General features: G+C 37.1%; 1 protein-coding gene across 6 annotated transcripts in view; it reads right to left on the bottom strand.

Annotated features, from left to right (window-relative positions):
• Positions 1-20,655, bottom strand: part of LOC145681107 (phospholipid-transporting ATPase VD) — a 325,531-nt gene that overhangs the window by 285,292 nt on the left and 19,584 nt on the right. For all 6 annotated transcript variants that reach the window (XR_014130730.1, XR_014130731.1, XM_081752516.1 and 3 more), the window contains exon 2: positions 16,460-17,419. Coding sequence is in view for 4 of the 6 variants with exons in the window: in XM_081752516.1 (XP_081608642.1) it covers positions 16,460-17,409 (950 nt within the window). In the remaining 2 variants the exon portion in view is untranslated. The remainder of the gene's footprint in view (positions 1-16,459; positions 17,420-20,655) is intronic.

Raw genomic sequence — 20,655 nt, 5'->3', positions numbered from 1 at the left:
AAATCAAGTTCAGTTCTATGTCTGTGGGTCGGGTGGGACACAAAAACCTTATTTACGGTAAATTATTCTATTTATTTATATGTAAATCCTGTACGTTGATTAAACATATTGTCGAGCATCCTGTATCTAGTCTTACGCACATCATTATATTGTTCATTATTATATAATCATTTTCACATGCATATTGCTAAGTAAAGATCTCGTTTAGCTATCAGCTATCATTTCGTCGAATTCCACATTTTTTTTAGTTTAACGTCCCACGAAGGGAGCCATATGCATCGAGGCGAAGGGAGACAGTGGTAATGAGATGGATGATAATGTTGAAACGAAGAAAGTGGGCGGAAACGGGAGAACTCCCGAGAAAATCCACACACACGATGTTTGTTCACTAAAAAGCCCACTTGGCAGGAGCTGGGATCGAATCACGGTTCCTACACACCAGGGTGAGCGCTTTCCAGAACCAATGAAGCTCCCAATTCTACCTTCATAATTGCTAATTTGAAGTCCTTTATTCTTAGCAGTAAATGAATCTTTTCAATCACAAACTTCTTTCAAAGATACGAATAGATACAATCTATCATTTGCTACTTTCCTAATTCTTCTTCTTGCATTACAATACATATCGTCAGACCACAATATACACTTTACTTGTATCATTCTCGCTTGCGCGTCAAGGTTTCACAGCAAACCAGGATTTGAGAAATTCCTTTCGCGATTAACTTCAGCGCGTAGTAATATGTATATGAGAGTTTAGAGAGTGTATTTTCGGTTTGTACGGTGTACTTTGAGTGTTGTGCTACTATAATTTGCAAAACGACCGAAAACAAAGACAAGAATTCACGTAATTGTTACTAGAACCTCTCATCATTGAACCCAGCAAAGCACAATGTAAATATTTTAAGCGAGTACAGTGCGTTAGAAACTGCTCTAAACAGTTAAAAATTTGTTAGCTATAAATTAGGTAAGTTTCGCCATTGTTTGCGAGATTGTCTGCATATTTAGATAATTTCTGAAAGCAACTGCTGACAATATTTCACACACAGATGCTTCCATTGACAAATAACATCACCATGGGCGGCGATTAGGGGGGGCAAAGGGGGGCAGTTGCCCCCCCACTTTTTTGAAGTAACCCGTGAATGTATATAGTTTCATTTGGAAATGTGAAGTTTTTGTATGTATTCCTGTTTCATAGAAAAAAAATGGTACCATATAATATTTACCGTTGCGTGAGTACATATTGGCTGTCTTCCCGTGGAGTTAAGAAAGCTACAGGAATTGCGTTTTAATTGCGGCGGAAAATAACCCAAAAATTAACCTATTGGAGCACAATAATTCTAGCATACTTTCACTTCTTCTTACAAGGGGCTGATATGTAAGTCAGCCGCTTTGAAACTAATTGAGAGAACATTTCGGAAAAAAAAAAAAGAAAGAAAGAAAGAAAGAAAAGTATTTCAGAAGTTATTCTTTAAGTGCACAAAAATTGACAGTTCCTAAAATATATTTTCTTGTATGTAGTAATAAAGAACACTGATTAAAAAGAGAGTAATAAGAAACAACTGCTACCTTTTTCATTGTTTTGCAGTGCAACATACGTTCAAGTGGTGTGTTTAGGGGTGTGCAAGCACGGGCGTCTCTGGCGGGGAGGGGGACGAGAGGGACGCGTCCTCGCCAATATTTAAGTACAATATTTCAATATTTTATTCTAATTTAATTTATTTACTAACGACAGAATATCATATCAATAATAATAAATATATTTATTTCTAATATAATATTCAGGCTATGAAACGATTGTAATCGAGTTCTTGATATACCTTAGGGGGTCCGTGAAGGTAAGCAGAAAGGTAACAAATGGAATCGAAGTTAATAAATAGGTTGGGCTAGGTAGTACCATTTAAATCACTTTCTTTGATGTCCGCCCCCCCCCCTCAATTTCACATGCCAGAGACGCCAGTGTGTGCGAGTGTATCGACAATTAAATTTAGTGAACTCAACATAACTCTAGGTTTGGGGTTTATTTTTTATTCTAACTATTGTTGTGTTTTAATATGTTCCAAAAAAGTGAAAAGTGCACGTAATGAGAAGGAACATATTTCGGGAAGCTGCTAAAGCAAATATTGCTTTAAAGTCGTAGCATATGAGTCTGGGGATTAATGAACAACTCATATTTTTAATTCTAAACTATTTAATTCTATAACTTTTGCAAAACAAGCCTTAATATTCATTACTGATTAATATTATTCTTTCTATTTATTTGTTTTGCAAATTTGTTATTAAATAATCTGATCACACAATTTTCCAGGCAGAATTTTAAGATGTTCACGAGCAAGGAATCAAATCTTTCGTACATCTTCGTTGTTTAAGAGTACAAAGGGCTAGTACCCACTTACGCTGCTCTTGTCAATTTACTTAATGGAATATAAAATACGATATACGGTATTTTAACAGAAAAAGATACTATCCTATTGGTTATGCAACCTTTCGTCAAACAAAGTGTTAGAAACAACCAGAGAAACTAAGATTGAAATACAAATATTCAGATCATGTCTTGCCCCCCCACTTTTAATGTCCAACCGCCGCCACTGAACATCACCATTAGGTTCTCGAACATTTAGAAGAATAATTTCGAGTGGGCAGATAGTTTCCTGAACGATTAATGTAGCCTTCAAATAAGGAGTTTTAAACCAAATCAGAATCAAGTAGTGCAACATTTTATATGTGTAAGCTCATAAAATATAACCTTTACGGGAAATCAGACGGTTCCACTGCCCTTCCTCTGTAACCGCTAGTGCCATTAACAGAATTTCACGACTCACTTTGTTATTAACTAGTGGATCACTCTTAGGTTAATAGACACAAAACAGTCAAATGAGTTCACTAGTGTTCCACATTGACATATAGCGGAAGTACCAACACCATACTAGCACACTACAAGGCCAAGTAGGTACACATACCATACTCAATGCAATCAATTACGAAGTCGAGATATTTACGATAAACGCCCTCATTCTGGAATCCTATAACCTTCCGACACACCGACACACTTAATTGGACAACACTAAACATCACATAACACCACATTGGCGCCAACCCTCCGATGCCGTAATCTCGAAGTAAAAGGTCAAATAGAGTGTCAGAGACCAATAAAAGTAAAATACGAACAGTGCTTCTGAATTTGACAACCTTGCTTCCCCAACTTCCTCCTCAATTTGTTCCAGAAATCAATACACCAGTTATCAGGCTCAGAGATTGGAAGCCTCATAAAGTCACCAACTGCGGCAACTTATGGTAGAAATCGTATAGAACTAACATACCTATAGAATAAGTAAATAACAACACCAACTAAATTACCTTATTCTTGTTTGTTTGTTTGTTTTTACAGCATTTTGAACAATAATAATTTTCTTCACAGCTTAATTCCTTAAATGCCAACATGCAAAGAAAAATTCTGTTCTACCTTTTTAAACTTCCAAACTATGCTATGGTTAGGTGTCAAAATGCTTACAGAACGGCTTTGACCGCCCGTCCGTCTGTCAACAGGTATCAGAGAAAAAACGGTACGATATATCGAGTTTTTTTGGGGGGGGGCGGCAATCGATTCAGCGTCCCAAGCATAAGTTCCGTCTCATCCGTTAACTTTCTATTCGAAAAGAGAGTGGATGAAATTAGCCATTTCCGATTTCAATATTTATCACCATACAACGAAAACGGTAACATACCTTTAAGTTGATTTTGCAAACGATTCAGCATCTATATAACTATTCCGAACATTTTACCAAAACCAGACGTGGCTGAAATGTAATATTACTTTCGGTTTCAATACTGATTTCCGCAGAACAAAAAGGCTAAGAGATTCCGAGATGTGGTTTCCTGCAATTGATTCATAGTATCAAGAATAAATTACATCTTCATTAACCCTCTATTCAAACTGGAAGTAATTCAAATTAACCATTTCCGGTTTCAACGATTCTCGCCAGCTGTTTTTTGCAATCGATTCAGTCTTTTAAGAGAGCATATAGTCACATCCTGCAACATTCTACCAAAACGTAAAAGTGTTTGAAATTTACTACTACGGTACTTCCGATATCAATATCGATTTTTATAGAGCAAAAACGGTAAGAGATATAGAGATGCAGTTTTTGCAATTGATTCAGTACCCCAAGAATCAGATCCATCTCCTGTTAACCCTATATATTCAAACCTGAAGCGGTTAAAATTAACCACTTCTGGTTTCAACATTAATCTCCATAGAACAAAAATGGTAATAATATCGACAAGCGTTTTTTTTTTTTTTTTTAATCGAATTACGGTCTCAAGAGTACACATCATCATAATTTACAACACTACCAAAACTGGAAATTGTTGAAATTTACTATTACAGTAGAGCACCGATTATCCGAACGTCGGTCAACCGAACGACCGCTTAACCGAACTGTGTACTCGCTCGCACCTGTTACTCTCCCACCCTACCGTCCATCATCCCCCTCACTCCCAAACCAAGTTTCCCACAGTAGTCGCCGCACTGAGCCACCGCTGGCGGAACATTGCTTCTAATGGGGCCTTCATAAGGCGCTGCTGACCGGCCAAGCCGCCAGTCGCTGTGTTTCAACAATCAGCACACTTCTGTCGGTTTGACACTGGTTGTAGAAGTAGCGGCAGTATCAAAGCTGTTCACAGCAACAGCTGCGCCAGCTTAGAGTTGAGGCGTGCCGCTCCGCGCAGTTTGAAGGATTGCGCGCCCCCAAGAAGAGCTTCTCACGGTGCAAACAGTAACCTTCAGTTCGATTATCCGAACAAACCTGTTTTCCGAACACCCATGTCCCCCAATTACTTCGGATAATCGACGCTCTACTGTACTTCTGGTTTCAATATAGATTTCTGTAGCGTAAAAACGATAAGAGTTATCGAGATGCAGTTTCTAGCAATCGATTCAGCTTCCCAAGAATAGGCTCCATCTCCTTCCTTAATTATATGTTCAATCTGGAATTGGTTCAAATTAACGATTTCCGGTTTCAGCATATATCGCCATAGAACAAAAACAGTATGGCATAATGAGTAATGGCTTTTTCATATGGATTAAGCATCCGAGGAACAGGATCTATCTTTGATCTTTTTAGTCTATTGCAACCAGCAGTTACAGATGCACTACTTCAAGTTTGGGTATTGAATTAAAACAGTCTGGAAGTCTACCTAATTTCACACTGTGAAACGAAACGTTTTTTTCTTCTTCTTTCTTTCTTTCTTTAACAATACAACCAAAGTTAACGGTTCACATACAGCTTATAGAAATTTGATTATACCCAAGATGTTTTTTCCATCCACTCCATCGTTTTCGATTTACGTTTCCGGGAATCGCTGCAGTGTTGCACCAATATTTTGGCGAGGTTCTTACAACTCAGTTAAAATGACCCTACTTTTCACCGACAAATTCCTACTGGAAATTTTAACTGTAATATTAATAACGAATATATATGATCATGGACTAGAAATGTGTTATACAGGGTGTTAATGAATTAAACCGACAAACTGTAAGAGGAGATTCCTCACATCAAAATAAGAGAAAAAGTTCATGTGGACCTGTGGGGAAAAGTGCATAGTTTCAGAGCTAGGGCTGTCCAAAATCGCGAAAAAGCCAAATTTCAACAGGCCCTATTTCGAATTCCAAAAATTGTGGGTGGTAGTCCTTATCAGCGTAAAGGAAGTCATGCATACGAAGTATAAAAATGCACATTTCATTAATGTTCAATAGGTGTGCTCATTATATACAGGGTGCGTTCACTAAGTTTCAAGACTGAGTGTTACCTGAGTAGGGGCACGCGCGCAGACCCGTTCCATCGACAGGAAACGTAGTAGGGGGGTATCAACTAATCGACCGCACGAGCGTCAGTTGCCTCCGAGACGCGGGAGTGAGTAGATTACAAGTGGCGTGAGTGCATGTCAATGACCCCCGTCGAAACTTGAATGAATGGAAAATGCAGCGGCAATTGAAGCAGCGTTATACTGTAAAGTTCTGTGTGAAAATGAACAAAACAGCTACAGACTTTTCGTATGATTCAAGACGCCTACAAAGAAGACGCCATGTCACGTGCAATGGTTTTCATGCGGCAAAAGAGGTTCAAAAAGGACCGTGAGGATGTTGAAGACGATGACCGCTCTGGGAGACTTGCAACAAGCCTAACTCAGGAAAATCTAGTGAAAATGCGTGAACTCTTAAACACTGATCGTCGTCTTAGTGTTAGATTACTTGCCGATGAAATGGGATTGGGTCCCACTACGGTGTGAAAGTTAGTGACAAGATTTGAAGATGAGAAAAGTGTGTGCCAAACTTGTTCCCAAAGTTTTGACGGATGAACAGAAGGCACGGAGCCTGGCTATTTGCGAAGAAAGGTTTGAATGTTTCCAAAACTATTTCCATTTTTTGGACACGATTACAGTGGTCCAGGCGGCCTCGACGAGATCCCTTCACAGCTTTGCGCGCAAGACTTTCAGGGAGCCTATGAACAATGGAAAACATGCTGGTAGCGGTGTGTTGATGCCCAAGGATCATATTTCGAAGACTTTTAGTTCGCTGTACAAAAGTGTGTAATACATTCGTTATTCTGAGACCAGTCTTGAAACTTTGTGAACGCACCCTGTATATGACACCTAATTAGTTGCTCACTGAAGAGAAGTTATATTTTCAAGAAGTATTGTAAACAGTGGTGCGCGCAAACAAGGGTTACAGATTTTAACCCCCCTCCCCTTTGAGCACGACATGAAAAAATGAACATCTACCAAACTAAAGTATACATACAAAAATCCTGAAAAGATATGAACTTGAGAACTTAAACACTCTTTCCCCTTGAAGAAAATCTGATTGATGTGAATCTATAAAGTTTTGGTTCAGAGAAAGTGATTTAGGTTTGGAAAAATTCATTTAAGGTATGATTTCGAAACTCATTTAGTGGTAGATTACGATCTGTATGAAACGTCAGTCTTTGGGTCCCATAAAGCGATTTAGCTGTGTCTCGACTTAAAACTAAGTTTACCATTCATACTTCTTAAATTAGTTATTAGTGACAGTAACTTCCAGTCTTAAGAATGTATATTGCAACGTTTCGTACACCCACACATACTATGGACATGTGTTTTCACAACTTGTAAATAAATAGTGGCAGACGGCATAAGAAATCTACATCTACTGAAAAAGATGAAGAGGACACGGAGAACTACGAAGGACTCCGACCACCCCTCCACACGTTCTCCCTCTAAAGAATGGCTATAAAAGAGCACGTCGAGACCAAGAAATCATTTTTTTATTTTTATTTTTTTTTAATACTGATCATAACCTACAATACCTACTCTCGAGGCCGCTTTGGGTTAGAACTCCTTAACTCTTTCAGTCCTGATTTTTTGTTTACTCTCCGATTTTATTTTTGTCATTCTTTTTGACCTAACAAATGAAATACAGTCGTCAATTTGTTTGCGGGTGTCATATTTAGAGAATTATGGATGACACATTTTGGGTGCACTGGGGTTGAAATACGTATGAATAATACAAAATGGCATTAATCAAAAACATAATTGTGATCTATATAGTTTAGAAACTCAAAACACATCACTAAAGCAGAAGGAGGCTTTATTGCAAATACTTTATTTCGCCAAAATTAAAACAGCCTACGTGGCTGAGCTTTGTCCATCATGATAGCCCCTGCAAGTACTCTACAAGAAATGTGCGTTGCTTCCTGACAGATGAAAGCACCAAAGAAATAGTGGAAAGTGATTCAAGTTCAAAGTATTCAAGTCAGTATTCAAGTTCAAAGAATACTGACATGAAAACTCAGCCATTTTGAATCCTCCGGAGTAATTACATTAATCTTAAAATATGATGTACACAAATGTTACCACCAGATCTGAAAGGGTTAACCTACAATACTACCCCTAAGGCTGTTTTGGGCTAAGGAAGCACTGATCCCGTCTGAGGACACTATCCTATCAACCGAGGCAACATAGTGTGCGGAGGGGTCCTCTTATCCATGGTGACAGCACTTATTTTACAGTAATTACGGACTTAGACAAGATTTTAATAGAGATTTTGCATTATAGCTATATACATTTTGTAATAAAAGGTGAAGGGCTAAATCGCATGTACTTTATTGACTCAACCCACAGAATATTACAATAACTTTAATCGTTATGCTTGGTTCAACATTAAAAATCAAGTTACCTAACGCAGCACCTGTCATTAGAAACTTTGGTAGAGTATATGTTTCATCTTTGCATGTGTCAAAACATCGTAGCAAGAAATACGCAACACGATGTCAGTATTATAATTCAACTTTGAAACTTCTAACGTATAAAACCCGACCGTGAATATTTTTACAGCAACTTGTTCGATGCTCAGTAATACTGATGCTACAATGTACTTCACAGTTTAACAAGAGTATGTGTTAACGATTGAAGGCTTTAAGAGCTTCTAGTTTGATACTGTACAGTAAAGATAGAATTACTAACAAAAATTACCGCTATCAAGCTCGAGAAGATTGACCTTCACAATTTGTCATGGGTAGGATGTCATTAATCATTATATTAAAAAGAAAACCTACAACGAATATTGATCGGAAACGTATAGGTGCTAGGAAACATGATAACAGATGTTGATTTATTGTTTCTATGCACACACGATAACACATTCAAAACAAAAACAAGGAGTACATGAGCAAACAAAATGATTACACATATCGTGTGCTGAATATTTCAATAACTTTGTCGGGAACGAAAATCCAAATGCAACATACACCAATCGGGCATAAGTAAACAAGTTAAATGTTCGAAATTTACAATTATCTGGTTCGAATCCCGCAGCCAACCACTCTACCCGAGTTTTATCACATGCTTCCTCGGTTCTACTAGGCGAATACTAGAATGATAGCGTTAAATATGGGCCACTGTCAAATTACTTCCAAATTCTTTCCCAACTTTATAGTTGTTTTCAGTGTTACTGGTAACGGAAAGGTTTCGGTTCTGGAACCCAAATAAAAGTTTCACTCTTAGTTCGGTTTGCTTCGCGAAGAGAATCGAAAAACACTTAAACATATCCGTTCTGTTCACAGTATTGAAGCCGTAATTAGACGTGCTTCGGTTTGTGATAAAATCAAGAAACAAAAACTGCCGCATTTGTCGAAAAGGAAAGCGTTGCTTCATGAAGACAATGCATGTTCACACATCCGTTATCGTGATGGCCAAAATTAAAGAGTTAAAGTTCGAATTGCTTCCTCACGCACCCTATTCGCCAGATTTAACCCTCGGATTATTTTATCTTTCAAATATGAAAAAAAAAAATGGCTGTGTTAAAAGATTTGCCAACAAAGAAGAGGTGGCGTCTGCGGTTAATGGTTGGTTACTTTAAGAAGCTCGACGGTTCATACTATGAACAGGGTGTCGATGTTATTGAATATCGCTGAGGAAAGTGTATCGAACTAAAAGATTATCTTGAGAAATAAAGAAGTTTTTCCTTTTTTTTTTTTTTTTTTGCGTTTTCTTTATGTGGGATACTTTTGTGACTACCCTCGTAACACTTTCCATATTTACCCGTATCCAGGGGGTCTAGGGGGGCCGCTCCACATAATTTTCGGTGGACCCTTTAAAATTTTCACGGTAGGCTTGCAAATGAACTATAATATGGTTGGATCGCTCCCTCCCTAACTTCGGCCGCACCCCCCTACATTTTTGGGCTGGCTACCGGCCTCCCCATAGAATAGTTCAGAAGTCAAAATAAAGTTCTTTCTTTCATACTGCACTATAATTATTTTTAAATGCCAACTTGGTTAGCTTTCTTTAGTTATAAAAAAATAAAAGGTAAGATTTTTCACGCAAAGCACATTTCCCGGTATGTTATAAAAAATTCCTTTAACTTTTTCCTAAACAAGAATTGCACATATAGTCTACTAACAGCCACAACGGACCTTCAAACTTATGTTACATAACCTGTCTCGATTTCGTGATCGTTCAACAGGAACTGATCTGGAACACGGATGCACATCTGGTTTTAATCGTTACAAGCCACTGTACAACTACTACTCTTCCCATTAGAAAATGACTGAAAAAAAAAAAAAAAAAGCAAGGAACATAGCGGTCTGTGCTCCGTCTGGAAAAATATGGAAAAAAAAAAGTTACTATAACATCCCACGATTATGTCTTCATAACTAGAGAGTCAAATTAATGCAAATGAACAACTATGGGAAAATTCGCATTTCGCATCCCTCCAGAAGTGACATACGTCAAATTGTATGAAGTTTATGATAAAGGGTGTTTCAAAATGAATATCGGGGTTTTAAAGATTTGTAGAACTTATTATAATTAACTTTATCAAATGAAAGAGCAACTCAAACAGTTTTGTGCGCACGCATGCGCATATAGTTTCCTGTCTTCCGTTAGAAGGCGCTAGTAGTAAAGATGGCGACTAGTGAGCAGAAAGTTTTTTGTATTCTACATTCTGCAAAGACTGAATTTGTAGTTACAGTGCAACCGTACGTGTTGAGAATTTTAAGGAGACGTTTACAACTACGTCCTTACCGTTTGCAGTTGTTACATGCTCTAAAGCCTACAGAGTATAGTTTACATGCCAACTTCGGAAATAAAATCTTGCTGCATGACGATGAAGATTTTGTGGATCGTGTCGACTTCAGTGATGAATCGACATTTTACCTAACTCAAGACGTGAACACACATAATGTTCGCATCTGAGGGTCGGCAAATCTCCCCGACATGGTACAATTGCAACGAGACTCCCCTAAATTGAATGCGTTTTGTGCCATATCCCGGCGGAAAGTTCATGGACCTTTCTCGCCTACCGACTCGATATGTACCGTGTGACGAATGATGCTCACATTGAACATTTGTAGCAAAAACTGAGTTGCTCTATCATTCGCTGTATCATTTATAATGTATGTTAATGAATAAATTTATTAACCCTTAAAACCCCGATATTCATTTTGAAATACCTTGTATATGTATATCTGAAATATGGCCAAATCGCCGGAAACGTTTTAAGAAATTAACTGTTTCCTTCAAGCCCCCAGCTTGTCTACAAATTGGCTGCACACTAGCGACATCTCTCTTCGTGAGGTAGGAGGCAGTACACCAGGCGACAAGTATTAATCTGACCGTGAACTATTGGAAATTACCGTGACTGGGAGACTGAGGCATCTTGCGTTTATAATAAGGAATAAGATTATCTAAATATTTTCCTAATGTTCTTAATATTTTTCATGAAACCCACAACTCGTACATGTTTTCAAGTTTGCGTATGATATTATCGTTACTCACAGATCGATATGTTTTTGCATTATAATAAGAATTACCTGAGAGAAACTTGTCACCACCAGTAAATTATCCTTTCTGGACTTATTTTTAAGTAGAGAAATGGATATGAAAAGAAATTTTTGTTTAATGTCCCACGGATACGCCCTTTAGGCTGAAGGAGATGGATGATTAATGAGAATGATTGAAAAAAAAATGAAATCTTTTAAGTTTTACGTCCTGCGCTTATGCCGGCTAGACTAAAGGAGACGGTTATGATGAGAAACGAATGAAATGGTGGAATGAAGAAAGTGGGAGGAAACGAAAGAACCCCGACAAAAACTCACGCACACAGTTTTTGTCCACCACAAAGCTCACTTATGAAAATGATAGATTATGAAATAATTGGTGAAATGAGAATGTGGAAGGCAATAGAAGATCCCAGGGAAAATCCACGGACAGATGTCCATAATATTCATATGGCCTGAGATCGAATCAAGGACCCTTCACACCAGAGGTAGTGCTCTACCTCTGACTAAACACACTTTAAAAAAAAAAAAAAGCAATTACGTATGCCATACTATATTGTAGGATTATTAACAAATAATTTATTCATGAAATAAGAACAAACTCCCAAGATTTTTAAAAAGAAATCTAGAAAAATCTCCACCAGTAAACTATCCCTTCAGGATTTTTCCGTGTGAAACAAATTGCATATGTATTTACGAAACGTACACAAAATCGTCAGAACAGTTTGCATAAAAATGATAATTTTTTACTCTTATCCTCTTCTAGTAAGCTATCCTTTGAATATAGGGTGACGATCTAAGAAACTTCTTGACAAAACCCTGAGCTGAAAATTTAGTGACGATGTGTTAAACCGCGTAGCCTGTGGCTTTTACACATACGGAGCACGAACAGAGACAGACACGCCAAATCTAATTTGTCGGCATGAAGAGGTCACGAAACGTGTAATTCCGCTGAAATCTCGAATTCTACTTATTTTTTTCATAGTTATAAGACTTTCTTTTTTCCGATTCTTGTTCCAAAGTAAAAACATACCACAAAACAACAATCCCAACATGAAAACCACAAACATAGATAACAAACCCACTTCCTGGAATCTATAGATACAATTGCTAACGGAATACATTGCTCAACACTGAGGAATAATATTAGATACAAACAAGTCACTTGGCCACTTTTTGTGTACTTCTTTTTCTACGGCTTCCTCTTACAAATATTATTTATTTACTTATTTACTATTTTCATGCTCCATATTTTAATTTTTCAATTTTGACCACTTACAACCACCACCACTTCTTTCTGCTCTTATTTCTTTTAGATATATACAACTGTCATCTCGCTGGTCCCTTTAGTGCAAGTGGTTCTAGGTTAGATTACTACTGGAAAAGCGTTAACGGAGGTTCAGATTACTCCTTAAACCAGCGTTTCCCAACCTTTTTCAACACTACGGGTGTTACTTGGATTCTCGCGGCACACTTATTGATATTATTTGTAAAAATAAAACACAATGGTACTTTTCTGTGATTATTGATCTTCTCACAGAGAAGAAAGCTCTATCACTGTTTTTTTTCCCCGTGACAATTATTTATGCTTATTTTTCATTCTAATTTAAAAATAGAAAACAATTGCAAAGAAATATTGTTGCAGGTTTTTAAAAATACGCTTTCTTTTTAAAAACTGTATCCAACCTAATACTAAGAAGGAAGATCACTAAATAACGAACAAACAAACAAATCTTTTACTTTTAAAACACAAATGTAGCTAATTTGTCGAAAAGATTGAATAATATTTTAAATTTTCAAGTTACGAAATAGTCTGCAACAATAAAGAAGCAATAATGGTCATAACAATGATACCAAACACTTTTTTCAACATTAGAAATATACAGAATAGTAACCCGGTATGATACTTAAAATTGTAGATTCATAGTAGGGTTTCATAGTAATGTGAAACACAAATATACATTTTTCCCTACGTTTTGCAATTTCATTGCTATAAAATTAATAATTTTGTTTCGATTCCTCGCGGCACACCAGCGGTCCATTCACGGCACACCAGTTGGGAAACGCTGCCTTAAACTGTATATCCACGTCCCATAACTAAATTCTCAATAAGGGACGCTAAAGTTCAATGAACAACCGTCTCCTTTAGCCTAGCCGTCATAAAGTTGGATGTAAAACTTAAGATATTTCATTTCATTTTTTCAATGATCAAACAATACTAATAGTTAAAACTGTATTGCACGCATTAAAAAGAAAATAGGACTATCTTAGGGAACACATAAAACTGATAGTAAATTTCCTCTACTTTCATGTAAGCTCCAACTATACCGCCATAAATTATTTTCCGCTCCCCACTAAAACAGAATCTTGTAGAGAAGTTTTCAATTGTTTAAAATTTTATATGACATTCTTGTAACTTTATTAAATTAAATTAAATTAACCTCATTTTTCTCGTTTCTGCGTAAAATAATATCCTTCTTGCTGGATACACCAAACATTTCTTATTCACCTTTTTTTCATTCTAAGGATTTCGAACTCAAGTACTCTTTTATTGCATCATGACAAGCATCAAAAGGCTTGGAACCAGACGCACTTACGTAAGTTTTACTTTTTCTAGCACGTTTTACTATGTGAAACTATATACAAATATCATACATGTATGTAACTATTTTTTTTCTTTCTTTTTCTGAAAATTCCTGACAACTCTATTATTTTTCTAATATAAACAGTTTTGTTGTGTTCAACGTTGATGTCTGTCTGTAACCTCTCAGCATTAATTTGTCTCCTCCTACTGAGTGTAACCACTGGCGCAAATCCCGGGGGGATGAGAGAGACATGTCCTCTCCAATCTTGGAACTGAGGGAAATCCCCCCCCCCCCAATAATCCAATTTGAAATGTGTTTTGGGGAAAGATGTGATGATTTGTGTCCGGTCGCCACAAAGAAAAGTGAGATGAAATTGATCTCCCCCAGAATAAGCCTCAAATCTGCCCGCCTCTCAATGTTAAGACAACTCTGCTCTCCTGATCCTTCACAGCATTGTTTTTCAACTTCATAAATATTTTGAACACCGCAAAAAAAAAAAAAAAAAAAAAAAAAAAGTCTTACCCGTCCCCACCAATGTTGAAGACAGATTTGCGCCGCTGAGTGTAATTAATTTTATAGCATGTCAAAAAATAGTACAATCCACTTTAAACTATATAATGAAAACAAAAATGGGCATAGCATAGTTTGATGCACTGTTTCAGATATATTCTAACCTCTTCATTATTCCCTGTAATTTTGTTTTAGATTAATTAATTATTGGGGAGAGCAAAGTTACCACTTTTTCTTAATTAAATATACTTCAGATACATATTTTGCAGATTTCCTTCATCTTCTATATCGTTCATAGAAAGTAGCTTATAGAAATTCGCTGTTTATAGGATTAAAAGAATCAAGTGACCTACTGCCTCCTCTTACATATTTCACGTCGAAAAGGAAATAATTAGATACTAATGAAAATCAGCAGTGACTCTTGAGGGAAGTCATATTGGTAAAACTATTGGCACAAGCTAAAGCTTCACATACCTATATAAGATTGAGTATATTAGATCAGCTAGATACGTAGCGATAAAATTTAAATGTTTACTGATGGAACTTTCCTCAAGAACCGCCACTAAATGAAATCTTCTGCAGTAACTGACTGAAAACTAGTCTGGTACATTGGATTATTCGGATTGAAAACACAATAACACAAACAACCATGAAATAGAAGCGTATGTACGCAGTTTATTGAAATTGACATTATAACACATTGACTTACTCAAATTGAAAACAAGAAAAGCTAAGTTATAAATTGAGAAATTCATATGCAATTCATATGACTTCTTTTCAGTTGTTACTGAATGGTGGTTCATTCTAGACGTATTTGTTTTATTCTTTTTGGCAGATATGCACATTCTAATATTGTAGTTAACTACCTCTTGTTAATGAGCTAAAAGTGTTTCCCTCGGAGCCAAAGATGTTTTGAGAAAATCTTGAAGGAATTGATATCTCAAACACTCCGCTATCTTTTAACAAGCCGACAGGTGCCAATAGTTGACAATTGAGATGGTTAGTTTTAACCTTGAGAATTTTCCGGAAATACTAAAGCTCCCCACTGATGAGAGGAATTGATATAGCTAATGGTTTTACCAAAACAGATAGGGTAAAACAAATACCTACAACCACTTCCTGAATTCCTGTGCGTGCTTTTTCATATTCACACCTTCCTACACCACCCCTTTGAGGGTAGTGTTCTGGCCATTGACCTCCAAGAACAAATCGTGCGAATCCATGTTTCTTTGTGTCCAGTCACAAATACAGAACATCTGCCTCTCATATGAGAATAAGAAAGAGTTAATAAACATAACAAAACATATTTTGCGTGGCCAAGATACGCAGGTAAATTTATCATTATCATCATAGGGTAAACATATGACTGGTCTCCTGACTGGTCAAAATATGAAGGTAAAGGGTCAGGACAGAGAGAAGACGTTCAACAGAAAGGAGCGAAAGAGACAGGTGGAATGGAGTTAAAGAAGTATTGGCAGTATACGATTACACATGAATCCATGAGTAGTATAACCCCAGAACATCGACTACACCTTGTTTGCCTACCAACACTGTCTTCTGTCAATGTTGTTTGCTGTCTTCTTGCTCCCTCTGTGTGGTTTACTCGGAATACGAGTAGCAAACTGTGACATCACAGACTATCCCTTGGAAATAACTATTCTCAGTTTGACAATTATTTTTAAAAACTATAAGGCCTACTAAAATTTAGCTTTAAAAAATGTCAAAGGTAAAGATAAGAGGCCTCCTCCTTAAGCCAATCCTGATAAAGAATAAGTTCAGTCCTCAGCAACAGGAGGATTACAATATATTAAACCCCTTAAAATCCATTCAACACTTTATCTTCACCTTTAAGTAGTTAGTTCTGTTGCCACCATTGTTCAGAATCGCCAGTACCTTGCCACAGGCTGCGAGTGATCAAACTAATCTTATTTTCCAATAGTATTGATAAAACCGCACAATTTGACAAAAGAATATGCTACAGATTGCTACAAAATATCCCTTGTGAAAAGAAAAAAAGAATCTACACAAAAAGTATAATAAAAGTGTAAAACTTACCTTCGAAATACACGGCATGTTGAATTATTTATCCTCTTATCACTATTATGCCTCCTCCGATCCTCGAACATATCCTTGATAGCTGTAACTCCCAACACAAACAACACGGGAATCATCGCCACTTCTTTACCAAATGCATTGATAGCTGGGAACCAATTCAACAACACTATGAACAGAAAATACAAATTTGCCACTCTGTGGAATTGTTCTAGTAAGTTCTTTGGTAGAAACGACAGAATGGTATATTTTGACGTCCTTACGCAATTGTTCGCGTAGATACTGTTTGGATGCTGTTTTTTGGGAATGTTTGGGGGTACTATATGATTCGGCACTATTCGGCGGTAATGAGTCTCTTCGGTACCGTCTTTCTTCCGTCGCCAAAAGAACACGCGATCCGACAAAGAAGGCACATGCTGTCTTAGTGTATAAATGGACTCAGAGCGGGATGCTTGACGAGAATGACCAAAACCTACTGAGTCTGTTCGAGATATCTGATGATGAATCCTCGTATCGCGATCCTGATGACCTGGTGGGAGAATAAAATCAGTCTTTGACCCCACTCGGCTATGACCTCGAAGGCCCTGACCAGACGACGATCCATCGACAATCTGACCCTGGGAAAAGGCTCGCGTGTGGCCTTTTTTCAGAGCTGAGGGCCGACCAACCACTCCAACAGCCCCTACAGCCGGACTGGCAGTTCCTCCGTGGCTGGCACTGCGGGTGTGTCCTCGAAAGGCCACAGTGCGAGGCATGTTGATGGGCCCTGCAGGATCTGCGGAGAGAGAACCACTGACTAATCCTTCCGATGCTGTAGTGTTTTCCGCACCGGAAGAAACTGTCGTTACCGAGGTGCCATCCGCTGAAGTCACGGCATTGCCAACGGGAGTAACAGGAAATACATAGGTGGCAACATGGGGCTGTTGGGCTGTTATCTCTCCACTTCCTGACATGATAGAACATCTGCAAAGAAACAATGCAATTCTGTTAGGTTTAATTCTTAAAACACTAAGATTGTAGATTTACTTAATAACAAAGAACATAGCAATACATGTTTATCCAACTGAAAAAAAAAAAAAACGAAAAGTGACACATACTTAAAGAAAAAAAGTAATTACAGATTATAATAAATAGCACATGTTCAGAGAAAAAACAAGCAAATACAGTTTTTTTTTTCTATCAAGATATATACAGTGTCTACTGTGTATAGTACCTTCAAATACTAAGTCGATAAGTAAGTTGCCTCTGCCAGCCGTGGATATAGCTGTTTATGACTTTATGCATTATACTGCGAAAACAAAGAACACTTACTTTATTTTTCCACATAAGAAACAAAGACGTTGATGCATCTGTCACACCGCTTTACAAGATTTCAAAACCCCTCTTGGGGGAAAAAAAATGCGTGTTCTGCATACGGAGAAACTCCCTCCGCACTTGCGGAGGCGTAGCAAGAGTTCTTCCGCCCCCTTCCCCTTTGCTCCCTCATGACAAGGTATGAACCATACGGGGTCCGTCATGCTTTTCCGGAAATTTTTGAGTTTCAGAACACAAAATCCTATAATTCGTAGCATACGTTTAGGGGATGCAGAGGATAAAAAAAAAAAAAAAAAAATGATTAAAAGAACAAGTGCTTTGAAGATATATTTCAAAACGGAGGGCAGAATCAAAAAATAAAAATACATATAAAAAGTTAATGCAGAATTGTATTATACTAAAATATTAGTCAAATATAACATTGCTAAAATTTGAAACACTACCAAAACAACCTGAAAAGGTACCGGTACAAAAGTAAAAGAAATACGCAGTTGGATGTAATGATTTAGATGTAATTATGTAACTTCAAAGAGAAATTCTCCTTGCCTATGCTGCTACAAATTTATCGATTAGGTCCTCAAAATTTATACTGTCGGAAACCTCTCGTTTAACACTCAGCAAAGCCAAGGCAAGTTTTAACTTACTGAAACACCTTTAAGAACTGGATGTTGCAACAGTCAGTAAGACATGAAGAACAATTCTTAGATATACACATACATTATCTCCACACTGCATAATAAAACGAAGCAGGTCCTCTAATGTCTAAAGCTAAAATTACGCTCTGTCTTGAACAGCATTCGGCAGTGCATTATTTCACTGAACATCTCCAAGATACACAAGTTTGTACCATAAAAGTTTCCAATCAAAATGCATCTCTGTTTAAACCTACTTTCATTAGTCGTGCACATCAGTTCTCTTAAGTTTTAAAGAAAGCCAAAAAGAGGCTAGTTTCTTCAAGATTATAAATATGTCTCTTATTTCTGTGTGTACTTTGTGAATCAAACTTTCCATCAGTCGTACCCTACTTCCTTTGCTGTTTCTTTATGTATTTTCTTCTTCCTCCTCCACTGTCTCTCAACTCGGAAATAAATACATGTAATTGTGGATACTTTGCAAATGAGGAAAACAAGAAAGAGAAAACTCTAAAACAAGAAAGAGAAAACTCTAAAATTTATTCGAAATGTAATATCCATCTGACATCCCCAAGGTGCTGCGCCCACAGACAAATGTCCATTCTTTTCCCTCTTAGGAACGCCACTGCACGGTTATCTTCACTTCGTCACTGTCTCCGAAGTGTCTTCCGATGAGAGCCTTCTTTAATGTCAGAAAGAAATAAAGATGCAATAAAGCCGGCTTTTGGGGAAAAAAGCGAGAATTTTGGATTTTTTTTCATTTTCATGAGTTTTCTATTTAGATAGCTTTTTTATACAGTGAAACCTGTCTATGTTGGCCACCATCGGTTCCATCAAAAAGTGGGCAACTTAGACAGGTGGCCAACTTACAGAAAATAAGTGTGATTTGTGTATTTTTAGAATAGGATTTCTAGTATTACTTGATTGTAAAATTTTAATAAGCAGTGCCACGACAGCTACTTATAAATAATACATGTAGAGCAAAAAATGAAATGAAATCTTTGAGTTTTACGTCCCACGGCATGTAGAGTAATCATAAAAGTATACAGTACTAGAATATATTGCTATAGTATGTTTAATATATGTGCATACCTTTCCCTTCCTGAAAACTAGTCTGGTACATTGGATTATTCGGATTGAAAACACAATAACACAAACAACCATGAAATAGAAGCGTATGTACGCAGTTTATTGAAATTGACATTATAACACATTGACTTACTCAAATTGAAAACAAGAAAAGCTAAGTTATAAATTGAGAAATTCATATGCAATTCATATGACTTCTTTTCAGTTGTTACTGAATGGTGGTTCATTCTAGACGTATTTGTTTTATTCTTTTTGGCAGATATGCACATTCTAATATTGTAGTTAACTACCTCTTGTTAATGAGCTAAAAGTGTTTCCCTCGGAGCCAAAGATGTTTTGAGAAAATCTTGAAGGAATTGATATCTCAAACACTCCGCTATCTTTTAACAAGCCGACAGGTGCCAATAGTTGACAATTGAGATGGTTAGTTTTAACCTTGAGAATTTTCCGGAAATACTAAAGCTCCCCACTGATGAGAGGAATTGATATAGCTAATGGTTTTACCAAAACAGATAGGGTAAAACAAATACCTACAACCACTTCCTGAATTCCTGTGCGTGCTTTTTCATATTCACACCTTCCTACACCACCCCTTTGAGGGTAGTGTTCTGGCCATTGACCTCCAAGAACAAATCGTGCGAATCCATGTTTCTTTGTGTCCAGTCACAAATACAGAACATCTGCCTCTCATATGAGAATAAGAAAGAGTTAATAAACATAACAAAACATATTTTGCGTGGCCAAGATACGCAGGTAAATTTATCATTATCATCATAGGGTAAACATTGCTTCAGTGTGGCCAACTTCCAAGATAGACAGGTGGCCAACTTATAGAGTAGTAAGTAACGAATGTCTTATGGGAAAATGCAGGTTCGAGACGAACTAGGCCAAGATAAGCAGGTGGCCAAGTTGACAGGTTTCACTGTAGTATACTCCAAAGTTAAATAAGATTTCATGACCTAAATGCCATATTTCGCTCTGGAATTCACCATCATGATGGATGGAGCACATGTTTTATGAATTAAAGTAAACATAAAGTACATAGTATTTGAGGGTAACTTTAGGGGTCATTTAACTTAATTTTAACTTCTGAGTTATGGACAATGCTTTTCTTCTCTAGATAATTTATTTTTAGCCATCAGTGTTTCATTTCTTAGAGCTTAG

The sequence above is a fragment of the Thermobia domestica genome, chromosome 3, assembly GCF_964235325.1.
Source record: "Thermobia domestica chromosome 3, izTheDome1.hap1.1, whole genome shotgun sequence".
Taxonomy (NCBI): domain Eukaryota; kingdom Metazoa; phylum Arthropoda; class Insecta; order Zygentoma; family Lepismatidae; genus Thermobia; species Thermobia domestica.
The sequence above is the reverse complement of the archived record's forward strand: the minus strand, read 5'-3'. Positions and strand labels throughout refer to the sequence as shown.